The sequence below is a fragment of the Haliotis rubra genome, unplaced genomic scaffold, assembly GCF_003918875.1.
Source record: "Haliotis rubra isolate DU_JTF1 unplaced genomic scaffold, ASM391887v1 Scf1231, whole genome shotgun sequence".
Classification (NCBI taxonomy): Eukaryota; Metazoa; Mollusca; class Gastropoda; order Lepetellida; family Haliotidae; genus Haliotis; species Haliotis rubra.
The window spans coordinates 5,585-32,031 of NW_025765150.1; the positions used below are offsets into that span (position 1 = coordinate 5,585).

The 26,447-nt window shown below is 41.5% G+C and overlaps 1 protein-coding gene across 1 annotated transcript; it reads right to left on the reverse strand.

The window, feature by feature from the left end:
- LOC124266137 (solute carrier family 15 member 4-like) lies at positions 1-26,447 on the reverse strand. Its single transcript, XM_046700948.1, is given in 9 exon segments — positions 1-66; positions 15,919-16,094; positions 16,745-16,914; positions 17,615-17,679; positions 17,681-17,755; positions 18,205-18,290; positions 19,594-19,692; positions 20,767-21,093; positions 26,334-26,447. Coding segments are annotated over 9 exon segments (1,107 nt in total). The 5' UTR covers positions 26,377-26,447.

The following is a 26,447-nucleotide window of genomic DNA, read 5'->3' on the forward strand; positions in this document are numbered from 1 at the left end:
CTAAAAGTCCGCTGACTTTTCCTTTGGCTTAATGACTATTTCCTCAAACCTACATAAAGTCCCATCCTGGCAACAAATGGTCATCACGAACATCAACACATGGAGTCTACAATCATGGATTTCACCCATTGATCTGTATAGTTGTATCGAACACACCGATAACGCACAAAGAACCCGACAGATCAGTTAATTTAGATTTTGTCTCTTCTAGACAAACACCATTTGGAAAAGCTCTCTTAAGCAAAGACACACTTATGCACGAGACGCTAGCTCCACTATCTATGATTGCAGTGAAAGACTCGCTACCAAGACGGATTTGTGTGGTTGGTGAATTTTGAGGAATTGAGGGAAAGTTACTGTTGGTGTCTGAAGAAACACAATGTACATGGGATTTATCTGGACATTTAGTCGCAATGTGTCCATATTTTCGACAGTTGTAACACCGAATGTTTCTGTACTTTGACATATCACTCTACTCTGTATCACGACATTCAGCTGCTGACTTTAAGGAACAAAACTTGCTACGACTATTTGATGAACCTAAATCCCGTTTCTTCGTGTAACACTGTATCGCTCCTTGTGACCTGGCTTCTTGCAATGCAATTGATAAGAAACACAGACTTATCACTGTCCTCACACAGAGAACCCGCAAGACGTCTAGCCATGTCTACAAGAGCATCAAATTTTGGAGATTTTTGATTGTTGACAAATGGCAATGTTCAGTTGTTCTCTCAATTTCTTACTTGACAAGCCATCAAAAATCCTTGAGCACAGAGTTCATTTTGTTTGTTTTGCGAATGAGGGGTATGCTTCATCAACCTTGACCTGAAGACGGTGGGCGAAATCATCAATGGATTCATGGGGTTTTGACACATTTCTCTCTGAACTCCCTAGCAGCAGTTTGAGTACGCTCTTGGGTTCTATCAAGTTCTTTAATCAAAGTGGCTTTCAGACTTGTGCATAATCAGTTTTGTTTTCATCAGAAACATCGTTGAATACTCGTGAGCAAAACCCTGCAGGAAGTACTAAAGCTAAGCCACGTAACTTTTTATCAGAGTTCCAGTTTAGGCCCCAAGCTTTCACTTCATACACATTTTCAATAAAGTTCGCAAAGGTTGACCGGTTGGGATCAAACAGAGGAATTTTGAAATAAGCGATATCGCCAGAATGTTCTTGACTTATACCACCTTCAGCCATGATGAAATGAAAGAGTATTCTTGCTTAAATGTTCAATGTCATTCACACAGAAGACGAAAAAGTTCAACCACAAGGTCAAAATGGCAAAATGGAGCAAACTCACGTCACAGTTCGATGAAGAGCACATTCCGTGAAATTCTTCTGAAAGTCGCACTTCTTCAAAGTCCTTCCATGTGTCCACACTATCCCACCGCTGCCACCATTGTAAGGTCTTCAGAGGGCCCACATATCACGCAACACAGGTGTACAAATAACAGACGTTTACTTGACGAAGACAAAGACAAGACTCACACTACAATTGAGAAACAATCACACGACACAGTTGACAAGTCCACGTGCAGGCGCACGCTATTGTTGATGGTTGCGTTCATGCGATGCTGTCAAATACCGGGAACAACCTCACAATACATTAAATGAGGTTGATGTACAACGCTTGTAGAAGAGTTTGAGTAAGTTGATTGGAAGCCAGAAGGGTGATATACAAGGACTGAATTAGAATTTATAGGAGGCCAGGTGGATGTATATACACAAAAGATGGGTTTGATGTACATAGTTGAATTGAAACAGATAATGTACACAAGAAATATTATTGATTACTTTATCAATTGATGGTAGGCACTGGGAATGTACTATCCTTCATCTCTGTTGAGAGCGGATCGTATCTTCTTGATGTGTACTGCTTCCAAAAGTTTCCGAATTTTCTAGTCTGACTGGTTCGTTTCTATGGTTTTCTTTGAATTATGATGTTGTGTGACAAATGTGTCAGAAGTGCCAGATGAACAGGAGGGACCTATGACAAATAAGGCATTGTGACGAGTATATTTTTCATGGCGATTTCCACCATGAGTGGCCAGCACTAAGACAATCAACCACATCCAAACCATCATCCTAAAATAAAATCACTGAGTGAGTGTGTGAATTGAATTACAAAAACGACACGAATCTGGATAAAACAAATAAGCATTTTAATGTAAAAAGCAATTCATCACATCAATAATTTTACCGAGTGACATCCGCATGTTGATCCGACGTGTCTGATCACGTCCTTCCCTCAACACAGGTGAGGGTAATGTCTAACAAACGATCTATTGTAGTATGCCTTGAATGTCCGAATTATTCCTGCATCCATCGGTTGAATATGAGACGTGGTATTTGGTCACATTTCGCAAAGTTAGCGAAGCATACTTGTGACTTGCAGCATTGTCGTAAAAGCAAAATCACATTTAGTTCACGTGACCGGATCTGTCTGTCAAAGTACATTTACCAATCACAAAACAGCTCACTTGTCATCCACGCCTTTGTATTGTGGTGTCAATCAAAGTGTAAAATGTACAGTATCTTCAGTCGAGGAGCTTTTATGGCTAATTAAAACAACAACCCAGTTGGCCAGTTAATTAAGTGAAACATCGCCGGGCGGTGTTGTTACGGTTCGTGAACACGACTTACAGCGTCGGACTGTGAAGCAATTTACTGTTTATTTTACTGATTGGTGACAGCTACTTCCCGTCCGGTTCCGGAAACCGAATTTCCGGATTATCGAGGCAAATTATATAGGCATAGATTGGTAACAAGCTGAAATCGCCCGGGAGGCGAGACATCCGGATTATCATCGGAGTCCGGACTTGACTGTATATGTCGCCTAAGAGCAATGTTCATGTTTTAGAGGTTCATTGTTGATGGTTTTGTGACGCCATATTGTGCGCCATCAGTTCAATTCCAACTTAATGGAATGGTGAGTTACACTTACATTTCAAACAAATTGGAGCTTGCGTTTGCAGCTCAGTTTATTACATATACATCACATTCAGAGAGTTTTGAAGGTGTCCTCCCATTACGCAGACAGGCAGTTCGCAGACGCCTTAAAACAACAACATTTACGGTCCAATGAACATATTAGCTACTACCCGTTATCTACACATTATAATGGAATAGTCCAAATACGCAAGAAGAAAACTGAAGCTGTATTATTTACTTTGAAAGATGTCCGAAAAGACATTTGAATTTTGAATGTTGCTGCAAAAAAAAAAAAAAAACCCAACAACTTGATTTTCATAAACATTCTGCTTTAACCTTTTCGCCTAACGGAGTTGGGATCATCATATTGAAAACATTGTCAAAATGACATCTAAAATGATTGGAGCATTTCAGAAATTAAATTTCCTACTGAACAGAACAACACCAGTTTTTCTTCAGGATTTACTCCCACCTGTAGTAGGCAACCAGATAAGTTATGAATTAAGAAACTCCAATAATTTTAGCCAACCATGTACAAGACTGAGGGTACTAAACATCATCTTTTTATTCCATCAGCAGTTAAAATATGGAATAATAATCCGATAGCCATTAGGAATTGCAACTTTGTTGCATCATTTGAATCTCATATCCAGGTGAAAGAAAAGCGTGCACCTAAATACTATTCATATGGAATAAAGAAGTTAAATGTTTTGCACACAAGATTAAGGTATATATATGACGAGTACAGTTAATTATGATTTATTTAGAATAAATATAAAAAGTGACGCATCATGACAATGTGGCCATGGATGCGAGAATGTTTTCATTACTCCTTGAATGTCCATTGTTTACTAATCAAAGTAAACTATTAAAATCTTTAGAAAGTATTGTTAAAATTAGAACATTGACTGGTCTTAATCTTATCTTTCATGGTAGTGCCATTAACTGAAAAGCAGAATGTTCTCAAATATGTACATATCTCTCTGCCATTTATCTATATCTCTCAAACAAAAAGTGCCTCAGTTAACTTAACATATCCTATTTTTGTGAGAGGGTTTTTCTCAGTTGGATAAGTTGTGCCCAAATCTTTTTTCTTGAATGCATAAAATGTTTTAATCAATAAACACAATCAAACCTCTCAGTGACAAACCTGTTTTTATATTCGATAATAATTGATAGTAAAAATAATTTTGAGAATAGAAGAGAGATTATCATTTAATCACAACAAAGTCCTATTTACACACAATCAAACTTTTCAGTAACGAACCTCTTTCAGGCTCACCCTACTCTACTCCTTGGACAGTGGACTGTTCCATTATACCCGTAGGTGTAACCCTAATTAACCTTCTAGTTCAGTGTCTGTCAACTGGCTGTCTGTCAAATGGGTGTCTGTCAATTGGGAGATAACCGTTTTGAAGTATGTGACACTATAAATGAGCCGTATGTAGACAATTCAAAAATAATTATCAGTTCTCGCTGTTTGGTTATAGGTGGAGGAATTAGAAATGAGGCATGGAACTTAACCGTTTATGTTTATGTCACTTTATTGTATTTCAGGGTGATCAAAATACAGCTGTAGTTTCTTTGAATTAATTAAGACGATGAAATTTATTAACTGAAGAACTTCACCTACATGAACCCAATTCGCTCCTACCCAAAGATAGAGGAGACGCACGTGACTGTAAAGCACCTTGATACCTCAATGTAGTAACAGAACCATTCCACAGTCAATGGTGTAATCTAAGCAAATAAAAGGATGCAGTCAAACGTTCGTCTAATCAAAGCTGAAAATAGTACGCAGTTAAACGCTGGTCTAGCCATATATAGTGAACTTCTTTGGATGGCATTTAGAAGTTGGTGTGCTTAACAACGGGGAAAGTTATATGGATATACAACTCCTTTATTATAATGTAAGCGACATTTTGGTCCGCCAATTTCAAACCTGTTCTGCCATCAAAATATCTATCAAAACCCATCTTTTCCGCCATGTTTTCTTCTGACAAAAGTTAGATAATAGACATGTTATACCAACAACTGGTTTTCTACAATATATTGTTACCCTCCGCCGCCATTTTGACTGTATGTAATAATTGATGTGTGTGAGATGTACTCTTATACCACCATTGGTGGTCTATTGAGAATAAAAGTAAAGTAAAGGCTACAGCTGGACGTGGTAGCATAGGTTGTGAAAAAGTGATTGGTGACGGGTGTATCCAATTAACCTTTCGTAACATTTTCGTTTCCAGAGGAGGACTTGAAACTCGTTCAATATATGGAACTATCTACCTGTATCATCTTGTTTATAACTTGGTCAACTCATGTCAAACCGATTCAAATCGAATGAGAGCAATACGTGACATTCACTGGGATGCAGACAAATGAGAAAAGGGCGTCAAATCTGCCTGATTTTACGATATATAAATGAACAGATTCAAGAATCTGCATATTTACAGGTGCAGTTGCATGGGCATTTCCGAATAGTACTGAGTCTAATGTATATCCTTTTTGGTAACAGTACATGTTATTTCGAGTTACAGTATATATTGGACAAGTAAAGAAAAAGTAGAAAACTATCCTCATTTTTTACTAGTCCACATGAGCATATCGGACTTTCTAAAATGTATGTTTCATATTGTGAGCATTAAGGTCACTGCAGCCAAATAAACCCTCCTACACATCTACAAAACATGTATCGTGTACACACTGGAGTGAGTCGCTCCCGTCCTTCTCTATCCCCAACTAAACTCCTTACAATATATAAAAAAAGCCATAGGTGCAAAGACTAGTACCTACTAGATAGTAGTTACTAGAAGAAACCAAATTACTCAATAACTACCAGACTGGGTCTGAAAACAAAATATCAAAACACCAAACAAAAAGGCACCCTTAAATTCAGAATAAACCCTTTAAAACATCCCTATCCAGCCACACATTACAGTGTAAACTCGATTATCCAGACTAACTCACAATGTCAAGGCCACACACCGCACGTTTTACAACCAAAACATAAACACCGTACCCTGCCTCCCCAGCCCTACTTTTTAACATTTAACCCCTTTTCATCTATTTAGTAGACTCCTTATTAGCTTATCAGCAACAGTTGAACTGTTCTGCACAATAAGTCACAATATACTTTACACTACTTACTTAGTTGAACTTATACGCAATCAAGTTCCCAACCCTCTTACGTCCAACTTCTCAACTCCCCATCTAAACTAAATTATCTTCAATATACAGGTGTTTTATGATATAGTGCTTTATTCCCCAAGTAATAATTATATTACGTTTTGTTAAACACACCTATCACGTCGGTCGATGACTTGTGGCACTGTCTCAAGTAGATAGTTGGGATATGGGGACAGACAGACATATAAGTATGTAGACAAGCCATTCTTGTAGAAGTATGGGAGACGATGGCACATACATTTAGAACAATACCTTTTTCACATAATAGTGGAAATATATATGTGTGAAATAGGCACACATAAAAAGACCAGATGAAAGGCACAGGGTGTATGAAATTCCATCACTGATACAATAAAGCCCGACTGGGAGTTCGTTTGGTTGGTTTGTTGTTTAACACCGGACTGAAACACGATGTTACGGAGTATATTCTTATCCTTCATCAGGTGAATGAAGAGACTAGAAACTAGGAAACAGAAAGCTAAAGACGTACATTTGAAACAACAGTGCTAAGATAACAATGGAAGCCAGTACTTAATTAACGCTAAATTGGTAGGGTGGATGGACAAATGGAAGCCAGGGATAGTTAATCCCGGCATGAATAATGAGATAACAATGGTAGCATTTAACAAGGGAAATGACAATAAAGAAATGCAAGCCAGGAATTAATCAAGGTCTAATTAGTGATTAGTGATAAATTAAATGATTGTTATCCTTTTTACAGACTTTTTAAGAGCGCTCATTTATTTCAACGAAAACACACTCGGTTTCTGGTGTTATTGTTGGATTATTGTTTGGACAAGTCAAAGGATTAATTACAAAAATGCCACAGAATTCGAAAGCATGTTCATTTTGTTTCTATACGATTAAACCAAATGACAATAAAGCCTCCTGTTGGATTAAATCATACGCAGGTTAGACGTCATGTGCAGACAGGGCAGAATTATGTGAAATATCGCTTTCTCGCTCTATCGCTTTCTCGCTTTCTCGCTCTATCGCTTTCTCGCTTTCTCGCTCTATCGCTTTCTCGCTCTATCGCTCTATCGCTTTCTCGCTCTATCGCTTTCTCGCCTTGGTATATCGCTTTCTCGCTCTATCGCTTTCTCGCTTTATCGCTTTCTCGCTCTATCGCTTTCTCGCTCTATCGCTTTCTCGCCTTGGTATATCGCTTTCTCGCTCTATCGCTTTCTCGCTTTATCGCTTTCTCGCTCTATCGCTTTCTCGCTATATCGCTTTCTCGCTATATCGCTTTCTCGCTATATCGCTTTCTCGCCTTGGTATATCGCTTTCTCGCTCTATCGCTTTATCACTTTATCGCTTTATCGCGTAATGGTATCGCTTTCTCGTCTCGTGCTATCGCTTTCTCGTCTCGTGTTATCGCTTTCTCGTCTCGCGTTATCGCTTTCTAGTCTCGCGCTATCGCTTTCTCGTCTCGTGCTATCGCTTTTTCGTCTCGTGTTATCGCTTTCTCGTCTCGTGATATCGCTTTCTCGCTTTCTCGCCTCCGAATTTTAAGGCGAGAAAGCGATGGCCCTAATCAGCCACCATAGTGGTGGATAGAGTCTAATTTTTCTAAATTGCTTTTGCAGGCTCCACCGTAGACAATGGAGCCATAATCTAGTTTACTGCGAACTAATGATCTGTACAAGTGAAGGAGGGTGGTCAAATATTTTATGTGTGGTAAGAATGTCAGGTGGCAGTCGAATATGAGTCCAAGGAATTTGGCCTCTTCTACTACCTTGATGGGAGTACCATCTAAAGTTAGGTCTGGATCCTTGTGTGGTTTGTATTTACGACAAAAGTGAATACAATTTGTTTTGGATTTTGAAAACTTAAAACCATTTTCATTGGCCCATTTTTGGATTTTGTTAAGGCAGAGTTGTAGCTGCCTTTCTATTGCGGGCATGTTTTTACCACGACATGAAATATTGAAGTCATCCACGAAAAGGGACCCATCAACGCAACTGTTCAGAACGTTAGTGAGGCTGTTAATTTTTATGCTAAAAAGTGTGACAGACAGGATGCTGCCTTGGGGGACGCCCTGATCTTGGTGGAAATAGTCAGACAGTGTGGAACCCACCCGAACTTGAAATTGTCTGTTATTTAAAAACCGAGATATGAATTGAGGTAGTCTACCCCTCAATCCAAACTCGTGTAAATCTTTTAGGATACCATGTTTCCACGTTGTATCATATGCTTTTTCTGAATCGAAAAAGATAGATACTGCATGTTGTTTGTTGACAATGGAGTTTTTGATGAATGATTCCAGACGCACCAGATGGTCAATGGTACTTCGTTTTTTTCGGAAACCACATTGGAGGTCACTGAGGAGGTTATTGGTCTCCAAGTACCAGATTAATCGATTGTTGACCATGCGCTCCATGGTTTTGCAAACGCAGCTAGTTAGTGATATAGGACGGTAGTTTGAAGGATCAGTATGATCGCGACCGGGTTTTGGTATAGGGATGATAATGGCATTGTGCCACGAAGGGGGAAAGTGTCCGGATGTCCAGATGTCGTCAAATATATTTAGGAGTGTTTCCAAGCCTGTGTCAGGGTGATGTTTCAGAAGCTGATAATGGATTTCATCAGCTCCTGACGCAGTGTCGTGAGCCTGTCCCAGGGCAGTACGTAATTCATGGAGGGAAAACGTTTCGTTGTAATCCTCCCCATTATCAGAATTAAAATTGACTGGTTTCTTTTCTTGTTGGGTTTGGTATTTCTGGAACTCAGGGTTATAATTTGATGAGGAGGAGTGGTTTGCAAAAGTTTCGCCAAGTTTGTTTGCAATTTCAGATTTATTTGTTAGAAGGGAGTCACCATCTTTCAGGTGGTGAACTCCTGATTTTGACCCTTTGCCCTTGATCTTTTGAATCATGTTCCACACCTTGGACATGGGTGTGCGGGAGTTGATTTTTGACACATATTTCCTCCATGACCGGCGTTTAGTTTGTTTGAAGGTACGTTTTGCCCTGGCATTTGTCATTTTAACAGCATTCAGGTTATGCACTGTAGGATGTTGTCGGAAATATTTTTCCGCCTTCTTCCTATTTTTCCTAGCTTGTTTGCAGTTTGTATCAAACCATGGTTTGCGTTTGTGCGGGTAGCAGAGGACTTAGGAATACTTTTGTCTCCAATGGCATTTAGGACGTCAGAAAATAGTTCCATGGGGTCAGGAACATTCCTGAAGTTGTCCGGCTTAAGTTTTTCTGAACATAGGGTTTGGAATAAAGGCCAATTGGCCTTAGTAAAATTCCATCTTGTTGATGGTGGTTCGTCCGTGGGATTGATAGGAGTAAGAATTGTTGGGAAGTGGTCGCTTCCACAAAGGTCGTCATGGACCGACCATTCAAACTCATTTAAAAGATTAGAATCTGTAAGTGATAGATCGAGAGCAGAGTATGATCCAGTGGCAGGATGGAGGTAGGTGTTTGATCCATCGTTGAAGATGCATACATCATTATTTGAGAGAAACTCTTCAAGTACCTTTCCCTTACTATTTGTATCAGTACTCCCCCATAGGGGGTTATGGCCGTTGAGGTCGCCCATGATTATGCAGGGCTTCGGGAGTTGTTCATATAAGTTCTGAAGATCTGATAGGCGAACAGTTGAGGTGGGAGGGAGATAGAGGGAACATAGTGTAAACCCTACGTTCAGAGTCATGCGGACAGCAACAGTTTGTAGGTTGGTTTTAAGTGGAACAGGGCTATGAAGGATGCCCTGCCTCACCAGGATAGAAGTGCCTCCTGTAGCTGTTACACCGGGAGGAGAAAAGGAGTGGTAGGAACTGTACCGACGGATGTCAAATTTATCGGTCCTTTTAGGTAGGTTTCTTGGAGACAAAACGTGGATGGTTTGAAGTCTTGAATCAATAACTGTAATTCATTATAATTATTCTTAAGTCCTCTGCAATTCCATTGGATCATGTTTTGTGGATTCATGGTGCTTCCACTGGTGACATGTCACGTGAACGTGAGAAAGCGTTTGATGAACTCCTATTGGTGTCAGGTGGAGTTGGAGTTACCTCCATATCCAGAGGGCCAAAGGAGTTATGGACCTCGATGGGGACCTCTGAAGGAGAGGTGGCCTTTGGTTTTGTGTTTGGCAGTTGTTCAAGTTGTTTTAGTCTCTCTAGCCTCTTTCTTTCCCTTTTTTCTGCGCGCAGTTTCTGTTTCTGGTTTTGGCATTTGTTCTGGTGTTTGTGATTCAGAGGTTTTGACTTTTGGTGTTGGAGATTGAGTGGCTGAGATAGGCTGAGTTGTGTTGAGTTCAGTTGGCTGAGAAGACGTGACCCATGTCAGGTCGGTCTGACATGAGATGGTTGCAGTAGTGATAGTAGGACGGGAGACAGCAGAAGAGTAGGTGATGGTTGAAGGGGCTGCAGTTAGACTTGCAACCCTCTTCTTTGCTTCGTGAAATGAGATATTTTCTTTGTGCTTGATCTTTAGTATCTCGGATTCGCGTTGCCACACTGGGCAGAACTTGGAAGAGGCCATATGGTTACCACCGCAGTTTGTGCACTTCACTTCCTTAGTACAGTCGTTGCCCTCAGTAACAAACAGCAGAGGAACGACAGGACTTGGATCCATGTCCAAACTTTTGGCAGTTGTAGCACCGGAGTGGGTTGGGGACATACACCTCCACACCAATGCTACAATTACCAGCTCTAATCGAGTCAGGAATGTTTGCTCGCGCGAACGTGAAGAGATAGGTGTTCGTTGGTTGAACAACACCGTCCTTTTTGAAGGTGAATCGTTTTACGGCTGTGACGGATTGCTGAGATAGTTCCTTGACAATTTGTTCTTCAGTCATGTCAGACAGGCACGAGCGACTGTTGCAAGATGGTGTCGAGACTCCACTTGCTTACGGTGTGTCTCACCTTGTGGGACTATGAATAATGATGTATGCTTGTGATATTGTGTATAATGTGATAGTTTGTAATAATGTATGTTTGTATCATGATGGTAGTGCTAATATTGCCTAATAGTTGTATTTCATAATACTATTGATGATGATAATATGTATATTGAAATAAATGAATGAATGAAGTCACAGCGTCAATTTTATGGGCAGCCAAAATACCCTGGACCATATTACACACGGAACAACATGCCCTGCACGCTCATTCATGAGTGTCCTCTTATCCCAGGTAACCCCTGCTGTCTGTTGGGGGTACACCGCCGAAACGCCGCTTACATTATAATAAAGAAGTTGTATATCCATATAACTTTCTTCGTTGTTCAAATTCTCATGGTCTCAACAGATATTGCATTGTCATACGAATTCATGAGAGATTTTCAAGTTATTGTGTTGTCATCCACATGTTGATTTAGCTGGTTTCTTCCTCATTTCCAATTTCATCATTCTGAGTTTCACCTCAGTTGAGTATATCAGTGTAGCTCGCAAAGACGAGGTCACGGAGCGGAACGATGACGTTTGGTGTGTCTCCGCGTTCAGTTACGTAATTTCCGCAAAGCGCCTGCGACAATTTGCGCCGAAAAAGTCGTTGTGTGCCATCCGTTGGTCTTGTGTATTGGAGTTAAACAGCCACGACTTTCAAGTGTATTTTGCTTTCCATATATACAATCCATTGATCACCCTGGGCTAGGTGTGAGATGTACAGGTGCTCGTGAGTGTGGGTTTTTTCAAAACGACTGACTGCTCTTATCGCGCAGCCAAATATCGTACATTCTAAGGAAATCTCGAATTGATTGTATTATAAGATGTCGAAATGGTGTTAAATTCTCTTTTGTGTATTAACTTATTTGTCATGCAAAATTGGTGTGTATATATGTGTGATTGAACAACCCTGTTTACTGAGATTGGAATCGGAACTTTGACCTTTCTCAAGACGTGCACAGTTATGCGTATATGCTCTTGAAAACCTTGTTTGGCAAGATGTGCCTTTCAATTTTGCTATTGTGTGCATGTTCATATTGTATTTCAATCTTGAACATATGCTTTAAACATATTTATATTCTCTGAGAATCTGGTTTGGTAATACCTCACCGGTACATATATAATATAACAGAATACACAAGAACTGGATACACAAAAACGTCAAATTAATTCCTATCATAAGTAGTAGCAAACTGTCACTGACGCCTTCGGCTAGGTGGATAAAACGGGACGTCAAAAATACGCCGCATCACAATAGTAAACAGAAATTATCTTATCGAATGTTTAAAGACAGACAGACAGATAGACATAGTTTTTAAAGTGTCCCATGTATGTAAACAAGATATAAAATTCATATAAAATAAACACATAATGTTTTACATACATCCAGCCTTAACAGGCTTATGAGACACTGTTATCTAGAGGGTCAAAATATACATCATAGAAAGATTTTTATAAAACCATATAAATACATAACCTTAGGCAAAAGTATCTTAAATCTCTCTTCATGTAAATATAGCATGAAATTCAGTCATATATTTCACTAACATGGTACTGACTAGTCGATTTGAACCACTTCTTCACGGTTCACTGACTGCCGTGGATGCATATTATCAAGGTTACAGCTTCATTAAGCCTTATGCAACCAACCATAAAATGTGCTGTTTTAAGCGGTCTGTCTTTTGGGAGGTCTATCTTATGGGAAGATACCGTTTTTTTTCCATGGGGCGGGATATAAATGATGTATTCTGCCTGATGATTTGTACAACACCACCCAAGCAGTGCACAACCGTGCACCCGGCATACATTGTAATTTGTTCGGTTGTAGAAAAAAAGTCATGGAAAAAAGTCATAGATTGGGTAGGAATAAAGTCATAGGAAAAAAGTCATAAACTCAAAAAAGGTCAGGATTGTAACAAGTCATAACAATATTATCAGCAGCAGCACTACCACATTTGAACCTAACTTATAAAATTAATGTAATCATTCAAATAAAATACATGACATCAGTTAATGCACTATCATCATAACACTTTCATCTGCAACAGCACTACATCAGTCAGTTGTCCTAGCACATTTTATTTAACCGAATGTTCCAGCCAATGCCGTGAAGAGTTTGGATCACAGTCTTACGGCCAGCGTGTCTTATATTAGCTGCTAGAAGGAAGCCATTTGAGTAAAAAGCATTAACTGATAATCCCATGAGTTCATTAATTGGTTTGATATCGTCAAGCTCAAAGCTAGTTAAACAAACAATCATGTGACTTGTGACTTTTAATCCCACAATCCGTTAAGAACCAAACAAATAATAATCTGTTCATTTCTCCTGTTTGGATAAGATCCAATTGCTTACAGCGTCACTCTAAAGGAATAATTAACTTGAAAGTGAAATAGTATAAACAAAGTAAATAACTGGAGAACATGATGTTTTATAATAGTTATTTTTTCTATGACTTTTTTTCCATGACTTTTTTCCGTCCACCATTTGTTCAAGGTCACGTGAATCAATCAGAGATAGACATTATTACATGAGGTAGGGTAAATGTGCATTGTACGTGCTTAGGAACCTTGAACTTGCAGTTACATTTCATTATTTGTGTACAGATATTGGTCTAGAATAATTTATCAATTCGTTTAGTCTTGAAGATGTATTGATGCAGGGACTCCATTATGTTCTTGTTGACATTGTTGGTAGCTAGAGGTGTTCCTAATTTTCACAGTTTGGAGTGAGTGAGCGAGTGAGTTTAGTTTTAGGCTGCACTCAACAATATTCCAGCTATATAGCGGCGGTCTGTAAATAATCGAGTCTGGATGAGACGATCCAGTGATCAACAGCATGAGCATCGATCTGAGCAGTTGGATGAGTGAGTTTAGTTTTACGCCACACTCAGCAATATTCCAAATATATGGCAGCGGTCTGTAAATAATCGAGTCTGGACCAGACAATCCAGTGATCAACAGCATGAGCATCGATCAGCGCAATAGGGAACCGATGACATGTGTCAACCAAGCCAGCGAGCCTGACCACCCGATCCCGTTAGTCGCCTCTTACGATAAGCATGGGTTACTGAAGGCGAATTCTAACCCGGACCTTCACGGGTTTCACAGTTTTGTCTTCTTGAGAGGGTACGTAAGTCTCAAAACATTCGAAGTAAATTTAGATATACCAGGTTTATAATAGTAGGATACTTGTGTTTTTAAGTGATGGCTAAATTTGTGCACAATCGCCAACGTATGAAGGGACCATGTAAGTCCTTCTAGGGTGGGTGGGGTGAAGGGGTGGTATGGGAGCATTGAGGGGGGCAAGGCAGGCTGAGCGAGGTTGAGAGGTGGGCGCGGACGTCGGAGAGGACAGTCACGCACATATGGTGAATTTGGAGTGACTACATACCTATCCGTGAAACAATTAAATAATGAAACAATAGGCGAGGGCTTTCAATACAACTGATAGCTAATGACAGGTAATTAATTAATGACAGATGGTCGGATTGGGGTGTGCTGATAGTTATAGCCCGGGAAAGCCACTTTTAAGAAAACAAGAGTTGAAAATGGTGTGGCTCAACCGGAAATGGGTATGGTTGAGTGATCGTGTGAATGTGGGTCTCCCGGCAATGCGCTATTAGCTAATCCATGTTACCGTAAATAATGCAGATTTTTTTAATATCGCTCTAAATTAGCCGAATTAAGTCAAAATGAATTGAAATTTGTGTCATGATGTTTATAAACATACGCTCATTCATTTACAACCTTCAAAACGTGGAAAAACATGTATTTTGAGTAAGAGTCAATATTCTCGCCCATGGGCCAAAATGTTTTTCGCCCATGGGCGAGATTTTTTAATATCGCCCTACGTTAGTCGAATTAAGGCAAAATGAGTTGAATTTGTTTCATTATACTCATAAGTATACACTCATTCATTTACAACCTCCAAAACATGGAAAAAACATGTACTTTGAGTAAAAGTAAATATTCTCGCCCATGGGCCAACATAATTTTCGCCCATGGGCGAGATTTTTAATATCGCCCTAAGTTAGTCGAATTAAGGCAAAATGAGTTGAAATTTGTGTCATGATGCTTATAAATATACACTCATTCATTTTACAACCTCGCCCATGGGCAAAACATGGGCGAGAAATCGCTCTAAATTAGTCGAAGTAAGTTAAAGTAAATATGATTCTCGCCCATACAACCTCCAAAACATGAATTCTGATCGAAATTAATATTTTCGCCCATGGGCCAAATATTTTTTCGCCCATGAGCGAGATTTTTTAATATCACCCTATGTTAGTCGAATTAAGTCAAAATGAGTTGAAATTTGTGTCATGATGCTTATAAACATACACTCATTCATTTACAACCTCCAAAACATAAATATTGAGTAAAAGTAAATATTCTCGCCCATGGGCCAAAATGTTTTTCGCCCATGGGTGAGATTTTTAAATATCGCTCTAAGTTAGTCGAATTAAGTCAAAATGAGTTGAAATTTGTGTCATGATGCTTACACTCATTCATTTACAACCTCCCAAACATGAATTCTGATCGAAATTAAACATTCTCGCCCATGGGCCACTGTTCGAGTTTAAATTTCAAGTTTTCGATAACATTTTTTTTCATTTTTTCATCCTTGGCATATATTCATAACAACTGCATGTTTAATTTGGTCAAATCCCTTGTCAGAAAGTGCCCACAGTGCGGAGAGTTTCTGGACTTTTGTGAGTCCAGAATTAAATTGTGACGTGTTAAGTTATATTCTACAGTTTATATTAGGTCTATTCTGGGTCTAGTATGAGGGGTTTGTTCAAGGTCAGGTCCTATTTTAGCGTTCACGCCAGGGTCATGTGTTATTCTTTGGTTAATATCTATTTTTAGGCTAATGGCAGGTAGTATTGTACAAAGTGTGGGTACCTGGGAGTAGATGGCCCAGTAGAAGATCATGAGTAGATACACAGGCATGACTCTCAACACACTGACAGCGCCATCTACAGTCGCGTCATTAATCGTCCCGCCGTTCCTCTTCTTCACCCGCTCAAAGTCGCCACAGCCTTTACGCCACACATTGAACACCGTGGCCAGCACGCTCTCTGAAACAACTCTCACTTGTTACTGCACGACTAACCCGGAAGTCACCTCATTATAACTGTGCGTCATGTGGAAATGCAAAATGTGTTCTATGTGACAAGACATACACATGAATCAACTACAATGGGTGGACTATAAGCGTCAAGACCGGCGGGGTAGCTTTGAGGCTGAGGCGTTCGCTCGTCAAGGTCAGGATTCGATTACCCAAATGGAATATTTCGTAAAACCAATTTCTGGTGTACCCAACTGTGCCGGGACATTGCTGAACGCGGCGTAGAACTATTCCGATAAATCGTGGTACATATGAACGCTCAAACGTCCACACTAGAATTGTAGTACATGGATCATCTGTAATAAATGCAAGCGCCATCACTGACAGCAGGACGTGATTACAGCACAAATACGGGATGGCACACTCGAGTGTCCTGACACAAACAAACAGGAAATGGGGACGCATTTGAATCGAGTATCACAGGCCTAACGTCTGTTTCAGTCTTGTCACGTTTTCATAACGTTTGTAATTTTTTGTCAAACCCAAGAGTATAAAGCCCCCCTGTTCATGACTGGCGTCATCAGTGAGCAGGATACGCTGACCTTTTAGCAATCACTTGATATATCATTATTTGATAGTGATTCCTTAGCATCTACTGACCTCCAGGAGGCAGGTGCTCGTATCGACTTCTGGCCAGGACAAATACAACGAGAGCCAGGATCATGCTGAACAGAGGGACGGAGAAGCCCCAGGCCCAGCTGTAGTTCTGTTGAAGGTAAGCTACCCCAGAGTAGGCGACCAGAGCTCCGGCGTTGATGAACCAGTAGAACCTGTAACACAGATCGGCGGCTAAACATTCCATATACCAGCCTGGGGGATTCACAACCACTGCGACTTGCAACCACAGGATTAGGAAATGGCGAAACTGAACACTAACTTACAAAACAAGCTAAACACGTGGAGTTTTGGGATTTTATAAAAATAAACAACGTAAATATTTTAAAAAGTGCTTTGATTGTAACTTACAAGTTAAAAGCATTATGTCTCTGTTTCCAAGAAGCCACAGATATCCTTTTATATAAACAAGTCGATTAAGGCTGTTAGTGGTATACATGTTAAAGCCACACATCCAGAGGCCATTTGCCATTGGCAGACCATCATCAGACAAGTGAGAGGCGTCAACCAGACTGGTCAGACATCTGACGGTCCCAGAACTTGGGGATCGAGAATGACATCCCTGCAAGATGACCACCCCTGCACATTTAGCATCTGCACAGTCGGATGCTGACCTCGCTGGAGTCACAGTGATGAGACGACTGCATGCTGTGGGCATCAGGGTCATGAACACCGTCAATGTTGAAGGGACGTGGGGTGCTCGCAGCGGCGATATTTGTGGTGTTTTGGGCAATGTCAACGCGGAGGACATTGTCAAGGGCAAACCCTTTAACCATTACGCTACCCTATCACAAACTGTCATTAAAATATATTACATACCAAGGAAAAGCTGTTAAATGTACAATCATTTATTACCAGTTGAAGAAGGACTGAACGGCAGCTTCACCAAGACCCTCAACCTGCTGGGCTCCGAAGGGGCCCGACGTTGGCCTTGATACCACCAGTTCCGATAGCTACAAACGCCAGACCTCCCAGGAAGAATCCTCGTCTCGCCTCCTACAGAAAGCAGGATTCGGAGTCGAAGGTCGTTTTAAAATAATCTGGAGATTTCGAGACGCTAAAAGTTCACCATATAAGGCCACACAAAATACATGTTTCTCATGAATTCCAGATTTAGGAAACAGGTATTACACTATGCAGTGTAAGAATCGTTGTAGATTTAAGCAGTCGTTGGCTACTATGATGGCTAGTTTTAAGACATTTCCCCCCTTGGCTTGTCTGCAATCAGTAGCCCTTAACTCCTGAATATCACCATATAATTATGTCCCTCAGAAGACTGGCTACTTGACAAATATGCCTGCGTTACATGACAAACTTCCGAGATGCATCGATATATATATCCCCATATATGTTAAAGTAATCTTTGAATATACCCACTGATATATTGAAGTATCCTACTGATACATCCCCCGATATCTTGAGGTACCCCCGATGTTCCAACTTACCTGTGACATGTCATAGGCCGACCCATCCTCCGACCTACCGAACATGCTTTTATAGTCTACGGCGGAGGCTGGGATCATCACAAGACCTGCAATGGAGCCGTGAGATTGGGTTCGATCACCAGTGTTAAACATTTGGGATTATAGAAGTTCTTGCCCCACACAAACATGAAATTGAACCTTGTTGGCCAATATAGTGATCTCTGATTACTCTACGTATATACTGACACACCCACCTAGGCTACACCACAGATGAAACACTGTAGGGCCAGGTCCAACACTACACTACAGGTCTAGAATTATACCAACAGTTCACTAGTGGTGGAGCAATTTACAAGAGATCTACTGTAGCACTACACAACGGGTTCGAGGTCTAACTCTACCCTAAAGACTGGGTCCAGGTCACCGACACAGATCCAGGTCCGGCACCATCCTAAAGTTCTTCATCACCACACGTACAACACTAGTTTCAAAACTAGATCCCAATTCCAGGTCAAGCACTTCACTACAGTTTCACCACGTCATTACAGACATTACAGACGGACATACACTACCGGGCAAAAGAAAGTTATCACTTTTTAAAGTATGAACGGATTAACTTCATGAACGCTGTTTGGCGCCAGTCGCTCTCATTTACATCGAACAAGGCGAACTCTGCTATTGGTTCTGAACCGATCGAATCGACTTTCATCTGTAAGGAGCACTCTCTCTCAGTCACGTCGCTGCCACCGACCCACAGTTCATGTCCATTGCAATCTGCATTGAAGATTTAGACGGGTCAAGGCCATTCCGCGGAAGGCCTCGTATACCAGCCATGCCAAGACGTCCAAGGACTGTCCGTCTGCCGATGGCGTGTCCTAGCGCTGTCGCCGTCACGAATCTGCACCTGAAGGGGATCTGCCGAATGTAGCGGTCTTCGGCCGGTGTCGTGACTTTTGATCGTCCCGTTCTTGGGCGCTCTTGGGTCTGGCCAGTTTGCTGGTAGCGGTTTATCAATTTGCCCGGCGATGGTGATCTGGCTGCAGTTGAAGGGTCTAACCAGCTGTGAATGTGAAGCCCCTATATTGTCCATACCGATTTGTCCCGTGTGCGTGTGCGTGTGCGTGTGCGTGCGCGTGTGAGTGTGTGCGCGCGTGTGTGTGTGTGTGTGTGTGTGTGTGTGTGTGTGTGTGTGTGGTTACTACATGCGTGCTGTCTAACACCGGTATTTTAGCCACAATCATGCATGTGCATTTGGACCAATGTCCCACAATTACGTTTTTAACATTTTGAGAAATGCATGATTCGTACGATGTTTTGAGTACTGTCACGCTGTGGGATATAACCTGTGTAAACAGTGGGCCCGGTCGTCAAGGACAGACCAGGACACACTGGGCCAGCTGCGTAACTCACCTATGAGGTAGATCAGGCCTGCTCCTAGGATGGTGTTGTATCGACCTGCCATGGCGTCGGCGATGTAGCCCCCGGCCACGGGGATGAAGTACACCACACCTGCGCAGATGGAGTGTGCACGCGTTAGTGACTCACAATACAACATGGTATTTTCCAAAACACATTTAACTATAGCTGAGAAAAGTAAATGAGGGAAATCTTCAAAATATATATAAAATGGCATGCTGGATCGTTGGAAAAGTACGCCATTGCAAAGTGACAAAGTGTCAGACAAGTACAGGGCTGAGTTTGTGTTAGCGCGGTGGAAGTTGAAGTGAGAGATGCCACCTAGTTCTGATCCCGCTTTCGCTTTGTGACCGATCTAGATGTCATCAGTCCACGATTGGGTATAAGTTGTTTGTTTGTGCACCATGCCGTGTTCGTTCACTCACTAACTCACGGATTCAGGAAAAATGATGTAACATAAAGTTGCACCTGATCTGTAGCTCTCCTGCTGTGTAGCACATAGCTACATTGGGTTGACACTTGGTGACCCCTCTGAAGTGCATCATCTGCTACAGGCGCGGGGTCACATCACTGACACTGAAGGTCAGATAACGATCGTTCTCGGCGTTCACATATGAGAGCACATAAAACAATATATGTAAACTAGACCTTTAATCATTGTCAAATATTTGCAACCTGGAGGAATGAGGTGTGTTTCAGACAGACCAACAGTACAGTAAAACACCACAGTTATCTGCAACCTGTCCGGTACTTGCAGGAATACTATTGACACATATACAAACAGCAAGCATCTACATCACAGAATGCGTTAATGGTTTACACCCAACATATGTTAGTTGGTATTATAAGTACCGATTCTAATACTTTTGTATTTGAATCCCACCCGGGTATTCGAAAGTGAATACTAAAATATGTACTTTACCGAGGTGCAATCCCAGAGATAACATATGCTGCAGTTGATTATGTCCTAAATGACATGGTGCATTCAATAAATAATATTATTGCATCTTTCATTGTATCAGTGGAATATATAGTAGTATATGTGTGTGTTTTTTTGTTTGTTTGTGTGTGTGTGTGTTTTCCCAAACTAATATAAGAATTGTGAAAAAAGACTTTGTGTGTGGAGTTTGTGAAAGTGCGATGCGTGTGCCGTTGACCCAGACCGACCTGAGAAGACGAGACTGATGGTGGCTGCATCTGGACTGCTGTACTTCAGGGTGCTGGTGCAGAACAGGATGAGGTTGGCGACAATGCTGTAGTACGTCAGGCGCTCACACAACTCGCAGATCAGGATGGACATCACCACAAACACTTTGGTGGCGCCAAACTTCACGTTGGTTTTGCTTCGTGACTTCTCAGAACCCGAATCATTCACTGACTTCTCATACGCCTTCTTGGCCGCCATCTTGCCGTCTGGAAGGAGCCGCTGTGTTTCCCCGTCAGCCTCATAGCTGGTGTTGTCCGATCGAGGCATATTAATGGAGAAATGTGGACCTGCATAAAAAACACACTTATCAGCCAGCATGAAGGTAAAGGGTTTCAGTCAGTGTATATCTACTGTACATATATACACAACTGAACCAGAGCCCCCAGGACTCTAGTAGGTGTTTCCAGGGTACTTCAATAGTCATGTCACGAAAGTCCGGATGGACCTGCATGTAGACGTCAAAGACAGTTCCAAACTGAAACACTTCCTACATAACAACCACCTACAACATCGGGTGGCAACACACGACATCGACATGGAACGGTCATCAGCACATTCAGGACATCTGCTGGAGGAATCAGAGCCTGCATAGTGGCAGCTTTGAGTCTTTGAACAATACACAGCATGGGAATATCACCAGTTCTGTCCCTTCAGTCTCTTGAATCCCATTGCATTCCCATCATCCAATCCGTCATATTCAACAAGAGTCCCGATGTCACCTTATGTGATTTTAAACACGAGTCTCGTGACATAATCTCTCACATTCAGCAACAAACCCATCACCGAATATCTTGTCCAATACGTCACCTAACTTCTTGTCCAATACGAGACCCGTCACCTAACTTCTTGTCCAATACGAGACCCGTCACCTAACTTTTTGTCCAATACGAGATCCGTCACCTAACTTCTTGTATACGAACCCGTTACCTAACTTCTTGTCCAATACGAGACCCGTCACCTAACATTTTGTCCAATACGAACCCGTTACCTAACTTCTTGTCCAATGCTAAATCCGTCACCTAACTTCTTGTCCAATACTAAATCCGTCACCTAACTTCTTGTCCAATACGAGACCCGTCACCTAACGTCTTGTTCAATACGAACCCGTCACCTAACTTCTTGTCCAATATGTGACCCGTCACCCAACTTCTTGTCCAATACGAGACCCGTCACCTAACTTTTTGTCCAATGCTAACTCCGTCACCTAATTTCTTGTTCAATACGAACCCGTCACCTAACGTCTTGTTCAATACGAACCCGTCACCCATTGCCAGTGTCAGCAAAGCCGTGAAGATCCGGGCTACAACTGGTCGTCAACTTCCCATGCTGGTTCGGATGGCCAGGGTCTCCTGACGTGTTTGAAGCATGTCATTGCATCCCAGTTGAGCAGATCGATGCTAACGATGATAATCACTGGATTGCCTGGTCGAGACTTAATTATTTACAGATCTCCTTCATATACCTGGTATATTGCTGAGAGTGGCATTAAGCAACAAAGAAAAAAAGCTATGGTCAACGAACCGTCACGTAATGCCATGCACAGCAAGAGTTGGCCATCAAATCTCCTGCGCTCAACAAGGAAAAGATATCTCATATCAGGGTGAATAAGAAACCTAATGTCATTGTCAACTAAATACCGTGGCTGACTGCCATGTTCAACCATAAAGCGTTCGTCAGTTGTAAGGCGTTATCTTAATTAATGTCATTGTCTGTAGAAACACAGTTCCAGATCCAACCAACAGCACTGATGGACAAGAGGGAAACGATAGGATGCCAGTGCTGGAGAAGGGCAGTTTTCCTGGTATCACCACACAAAATAGACCAAATCTGTACATCTCCCATGCGCAAAGGTATTACATCGACAAAAAGAAAAGAAAACTTTAATGTGAATTTGATATAGAATATATTAATGTCCAGGAAAATGGAGACATGTTTAAAATGGTTTTAATTCAGTCCATGTTTTACATGACCTGTACAAATACGGGTTGAAAGTGGTCTTCAGCAAAATATGCTTCTCGTAAGCTTAAGAGGAGACTAGCGGTATCGGATGGTTGGATGTCATCGTATCCCAGTGGCGCAGATCGATGCTCGTAATATCGATCACTAGATTATCTGGTCCAGACGTGATTATTTACAAGCCGTGGTCACATGTGTGGTCACCAAGTGTTTGACCACTTCTCCTTGAATATGAGGCTGCATGAGCTGTAGTTCTATATCGCCTACAGTTTTCACAAAACCATTTTCCGTATATCTCTGATACGTTGAGGGATTTCTGGACAGTATCCGGTCGACAGCAGAACTCTAATCTCTGTCCCCGTGATGGAAGAGCCAGGAACGAGGGCTCCATGTCCCCGGTGTTCCGCGCTCCGCCCGGGGGGAAACAATCATGTTGAGGACGTGAACGCTGATGGAGTACTACAGAAGTGATAGAGTGGTCGCTGCAGCAAATTATCTTTCAGAATCCGTCCTTTTATTACAAAAGGATAACATGTATACCTCGCTCAGTGATAGTCAGTGGGTGTGTTGTGTATCTGATCGACGTGTACACCGGCGACACAATACACTCAACAGCTCTCACTTCTACTTAACAAATATCTGAGGACATCAGATCAAGGGTCACGTCAAAAAGATCTTTCATCCGACCAACTAGAGTATCGCTACCAGATCGGGAAAGTGACACTCGAATCATGTTTTGATCATACAACACGGGTCATATCGAAGGACAGTTACGACCTGTGCGATCGATTCCGTCAACGTCATCGTCAATCTCTCGCGTTAATCAGATAAACATTTGAGGGAGGGATGTGGAATAGCCCGATGGAAGCACTTCCACCCACTCTCGACAATCTGTCGAACCTGTTGGACATTCCAGGATTTTCTTGTATTCAGTTTTCAAATTGTGAATATAAAACATTGTCAACTTGCTTTTAAAAGGCAGTGTGGAATGCAAGTTGACAGTTTGAACTTGAACAAGTGTCAGCTTAACACCACAGGTTCAGTCTTGACACCACAGGTTTAGCCTTGACACCACAGGTTCAGCCTTGACACCACAGGTTTAGCCTTGACACCACAGGTTCAGCCTTGACACCACAGGTTTAGCCATGACACCACAGGTTCAGCCTTGACACCACAGGTTCAGCCTTGACACCACAGGTTTAGCCTTGACACCACAGGTTCAGCCTTGACACCACAGGTTCAGCTTTGACACCACAGGTTTAGCCTTGACACCACAGGTTTAGCCTTGACACCACAGGTTCAGCCTTGACACCACAGGTTCAGCCTTGACACCACAGGTTCAGCCTTGACACCACAGGTTTAGCCTTGACACCACAGGTTCAGCCTTGACACCACAGGTTCAGTGAGTTTAACGAGTCTTTTCACACTTATTCCGGTTAGTATCACAACTTTTCTGGTGACGGAAAACCCCAAATAGCCGGTGTTAGATATGTACAAGTTCAAAGATACGTGCTGTCATACCAACGGCCGACCATGACGAACTACTGATCCTGGCACGCGCAAAGGGCTCAAACTGCACAACCACGTGTTTGTCTAGGGCATCCCCTGGCACAATAGCTGTTCACCAACAACAAAGCAGGCTCAAAAGGAAACATCTCCTTGATTACGGTTTAAGTTTTTAGTTGACTTGAGAAGATTTAATTTGTGTCTTGCTGGGAACACTTAAATATCGGTTGGATCACAGAAGCATGTCGATGGCTGTAGATATCACATAGGCAAATATATGCTTAGGTATATGTAAAGCACGACATTGATCTTCAACTATCACCTCAACTCATCGACGCTGACAGTTTACTGGTGTCATTTACAACTCCTTCAACACACACGTTATTTTAGATTAAAGAGCTTATCAGAAACAAATCAGCAGCATCTGCACAAAGTACAATATGTGTACAAGGTCGGGTTGAATTTCTGGCACCCGACAAGGCTCCGGCCTGATATGCCACTTATTAAAGAAATAAAGTAATAATAGAGAACAGCCCTGCCGTACACCGAGTGAACAGTCGAAACTATCAGGTAACTTGTCATCCAAGTCAATACCTGGTTGTATACTATTACAGCAAGATGTAACAGAATGTAATAATCTCCTTTGTTGTACGGTGTTATTGATTGTATTATACTCTCCGTGCAATACCGCTGGACCTTCGGCGTTTTATCAGCATGCCCCCCAAACTGCCAATATCTCTCTCTCTCACACACTTTATGTATTATGTCTACTGACGTACACAGGAGGGTGCGCGTCTACTGCTTTTGGGGTATTTTCCTAAAAGCCACGTAAATATCTTGAAACGTTATAATTTTGACTGAAAAGATGCGCTGGTAACGTCGCAATAGGATACGATATCTGTGGAGTTTGGGCTTCAGCTACATATAGGTTTATATGGTCCACTGAAAACACTTGTATATCGGTCACAAAGTTACATGTAGCAGAAACATGACACATAACCAGCGAGGCTTGAAACTAGTACATATATAAATCAAAACACTCAATAGAATCTCGGTGTGAGAACTTACTGAAAAATGTTATCTGGTCTGGCACAGTTAGATGATTTTGAATTTGCAATAGCTGTTGATATTTCACGTCTTGTATGTCTCACAATTGATACATAAGTGGTGAGTAAAAGCCCAAACCGCTTTGGGTGAGTGAGTGAGTTGAGTTTTACGCCGCACTCAGCAATATTCCAGCTATATGGCGGCGGTCTGTAAATAATCGATTCTGGACCAGATAATTCAGGGAATTGGGATACAATTGGGACACAATGGCATGTGTCAACCCAGTCAGCGAGCCTGACCACCCGATCCCGTTAGTCGAGTCTTACGAGAAGTATGGGTTACTGAAGATCTATTCTAACCCGGATCTTCAAGGGTGCAAACCGCTTTGAATTATTCAGACTGCTAAGTCTTCTTCAAGGCATTCATAGTAACCATCTTTCTTAGGCTATATAGTTTTCCTTCTGTATCAGAATTGTTGTCTCATTTATATGAACTTAGACATAAAAGGTCGTTTTGGCATCTGTAACCCTTTAACAGTCTCACTTCTAGAAAGGCGTGACTAAGCAATGCGTTTATAAGATTTATCATACATTTTGTAGTCTGACATAGTACAGGTGATGTCGGGTAAAGTTTCTCGTCAGGCTGGTGGCTTAACGGTAGCTGGTGTTATCACATGTGTTATCACGTTCACTGCACGGGATCGACATTCACGCCTTAGCTGCGAGTGATATCATCTGTAAAGATATCGAAGTCCTTTGTCGGTCTAGAGTGTCATGAATATTATACTCGGCGTCATTAATGAAGGGTCAAGCTATTGGTAACACTATTTCTTGAAAGTTTCAAAATCTTCGTTTTTGTTTGAAATAAATACAACTGAATCTATTACGAACTTTCGTAACAGTATGGAAAAACACGTCAGGCCGTTGACATGTCATTATTACGTTTTTTTAACGACCGATACATTCTGTTACAAATGGCACCTTCCTTATTCAAATACTCAATATGGAAATCCACCTACCACTTAATGTTAATGATTTACACGTGCAAGTCGCTCTATCCATGGAAAATACACATGTGTTGATGCTTTTTCACTATCGTTCATGGTTTGGGCAGGGATAACTCATACTGGACG